This window comes from Salvelinus fontinalis, chromosome 26 (assembly GCF_029448725.1).
Source record: "Salvelinus fontinalis isolate EN_2023a chromosome 26, ASM2944872v1, whole genome shotgun sequence".
In the NCBI taxonomy this organism is placed as follows: domain Eukaryota; kingdom Metazoa; phylum Chordata; class Actinopteri; order Salmoniformes; family Salmonidae; genus Salvelinus; species Salvelinus fontinalis.
The window spans coordinates 10,928,664-10,932,002 of NC_074690.1; the positions used below are offsets into that span (position 1 = coordinate 10,928,664).

At 42.0% G+C, this 3,339-nt stretch overlaps 1 protein-coding gene across 1 annotated transcript; it reads left to right on the forward strand.

Annotated features, from left to right (window-relative positions):
- The first annotated feature begins 783 nt into the window (after positions 1 to 783).
- LOC129824517 (forkhead box protein Q1-like) lies at positions 784 to 3,339 on the forward strand. Its single transcript, XM_055884210.1, has one exon. It carries the CDS (start codon positions 979 to 981, stop codon positions 1,798 to 1,800), a length of 822 nt encoding a protein of 273 aa, XP_055740185.1. The 5' UTR covers positions 784 to 978; the 3' UTR covers positions 1,801 to 3,339.

Genomic DNA, 3,339 nt, shown 5'->3' on the forward strand with positions numbered 1-3,339 from the left:
CAAACTGACTTGTTGGAAAGGTGGCATCCTATGACAGTGCCACGTTGAAAGTCACTGAGCTCTTTGGTACGGGCCATTCTACTGCCAATCTTCGTCTATGGAGATTGAATGGCCGTGTGCTCGATGTTATACACCTGTTGAGGTGTGGCTGAAATAGCGGAATCCTCTAATTTGAAGGGATTTCCAGATACTTTTGGCTATGTAGGGTAATACATTCACTGCCTAGCATCTTTATAAAAAAAATATATAATTTTTATCAGTGGTGGCTGCTTGTATCAAATTCATATAATAGGGTATTATTCCAGGTATCTGCAGACATATGATGGCCAAACTGAAACATTTGAAGAATTCATATGCTATTAAAAGATGATAAGTCAGGTATAACTCTCCATAAGAATTGCATCATGCGAGACAGAACAGATGGAAATGAAACGCACGCCACCTGTTCTCTCAGGTGAAGTACTCCAGCTGTGTCTACCTCCACAGCGAGATCGAGTTACACAGGTAAGAAATATAGCCTATTCCTACTTGTCTTGTTATACTGAAAAAGGGAGGGTGAAAGGGCTAGTCAACGCAATTCCATTGTCAAACAAGTATTGAAATAAAAATAGATAATGACTGTTATGATTTATGATGTGTCATAAACACTGAGAGTGCATGATATTCAGTTGTTCCAAAATATCCATGTAATTATCAAGCCCCGCCTCGTTGGGTTGGTCCTGAGGTGAGCCTGTTGCTATAAACAGCCCACCAGACAGACAGAAGGTGAGACGAGCTCTAGTGCTGCCAAAGGTATAAACTTCATCGGGTACTTATAGGATATTTTGACTGAAAGCGTTCTGCGCTTTGACACCTTTACAAACAAGACGAGACTTCCTCTGAGGCCTGAGCTCTTCTGGTGACGTGCCTGTTTTTACTTGGGCATCGGATAAACTTTGGATAGAAACTCGCAGTAAAGCAGAAATTATAACAGACAACATGAAACTTGAAGTATTCTGTGGAAACCACCACTATGAGGTGAAATCTGTGGAGCTGTGCAGCGATGCTAAGAACAGCGTCCGCTCGCCTGTCTCTGGTGAGGAGGAGTTGGGTTCGGATGGGGACTGTCTAGCGCACAGCCCGCCACCTGTCACACTGGGTGCAGATGGCAAAGGCAAACCGTACACGCGGAGACCAAAACCTCCATACTCTTACATCGCACTGATTGCCATGGCTATCCGTGACTCAACGTCGGGGCGTCTGACTCTGGCGGAGATCAATGACTATCTGATGACAAAGTTTCCCTTTTTCCGGGGCAGTTACACCGGTTGGAGGAATTCCGTGCGCCACAACTTGTCACTGAACGACTGTTTTCTGAAGGTCCTCCGGGACACGTCCAGACCATGGGGAAAGGACAACTACTGGATGCTGAATCCTCAAAGCGAGTACACCTTCGCTGACGGAGTGTTCCGACGCAGGAGAAAACGAATCAACAAAAAGACAGGCAAAGAGCAAGACGTGTCTGACCATCGTCCAGACGAGGACACGCAACTCACCACAACACCCGCACCACCAGCCAGCAGTGCCAAGTTCTCCAGTTCCTTCGCTATAGACAGTATCCTCAGCAAACCGTTCAAGAGACAGGAGTGGGCTGAGAATTCTCCCACCGTTGGTGCGTTACCGTGGCCCGGTTACACTCAGATGATGCCCCACATTGTGAGAGGACCATCAGTCGCCTTACCGCATCCCGCCCATTCGATGTTTCATATTGACTCATACGCTGCGCATATCCTGGGGGCATATGGTGGTGGATTGTACTGAGATGGATCATCGAAAATATAGTTTCGCAGCTCTGAAATTGACATAAAAGGGCTCATACATTTACCAGATAATCCCAGCATTTGCAGCGCTGGCTACTCCAGGATCTGACGTTTACCACCGATTCAAAACAGACAGTATTCTTTCGTAATGGACCCGAGTGGCAAATAGAATGAAAACACTGGGTTGGCATTGGTGTACTTTGACAGTAATTGTGTTTGAACTAAATGCATGTTATTTCATTGCCTTATATTTGGACAAGGTCACAGAGAATAGTATGTGTTATATCTGGACATGTTTGTATGGATCGACGCACCCTGTGGGGAGGAGTAGGCTTTATTTCGTTGCTTTGATGTTCTATGGTAATTTCCCTTTAAAACAATAGCATTTTTTTTGCTATACTGTGTACATACAGTTCATGATGTATAGATTATAGGCTATTTATGTTGTTGGTTTGTTGAAAATATTGTTACTGAATTGTCGAATCACTTGATCACTTCAAATCATGCTGTTTAGGGTAACTTGGGGCTAAACGCCCCCTCCTGTAATTCTCACAGAAACCACTTCATGTCACTCACTTTTTAACACTTTCCCTGGATGCCAGTAGTCTTGCTCAACTAAAAATGTCACGTCTCATCTCAACTTTTTAAGTCACTCCAACAAAATGATTTTTTGACTCCGGTGGGGCAAAATGCCCTCAGGATAATTCAATGCAAGTCATTGGTATCTATATTAGAACTTTACAAATCATATCCAAATCCTCCATAAGTAACTTTATTGAGAGTTAGGAAGTACATTCAAACCGCATCATAGTGAGGACATTAATAGTGAGAAGTGCAGTTAATGTTTTTTTCTAAATTCAATGTATTTCATCAAAATAAGATACCTAAACTTTAGCTTTTAAGAGTCAATTACAAAAAAATCTAAAATTAAACGTATATAATGGGTTTTAACACACTAATCTTCAGGGTGCATTTTGCCGGGAAAGTGAGTTCAAAATTCCCACTGTATGGCGTTTTAATTAATTCTGCCCACTTATTTCCCTTCAAAATGTGTTTGCCTAAGGATAGCCAATATGCACATATCTTAATATTACCAAAACATTGTTTTTTTCTGTCAGAACATAGACATTTCCCTTAAGGGGGCGTTTCCCCCTAAGTTACTTAAGCAATTAGGCCCAAGGGGGTGTGGTATATGGCCAATATACCCAATATACCACAGCTAAGGGCTGTTCTTACACATGACGCAATGCGGAGTGCCTGAACATAGTCCTTAGCCGTGGTATATTGGCCAAATACCACAAACCCCCGAGGTGCCTTATTGCTATTATAAACTGTTAACCAATGTGATTAGATCAATAAAAAAATGTTTTTGTTATACCCATGATTTACGGTTTGATATACAATGGCTGTCAGCCAATCATCATTCAGGGCTCTAACCAACCAGTTTATAATCTACAATATAACATTTTGCATTTTGTGATCATGTCGAGCAGTTTGTATATGTTTTTTAATTTTGTTTAAACACAATACATATTTTGAA

What these genes read in the sequence shown, in the direction of transcription:
- LOC129824517 (XM_055884210.1), top strand. Translation starts at nt 979, where the DNA reads ATGAAACTTGAAGTATTCTGTGGAAACCACCACTATGAGGTGAAATCT.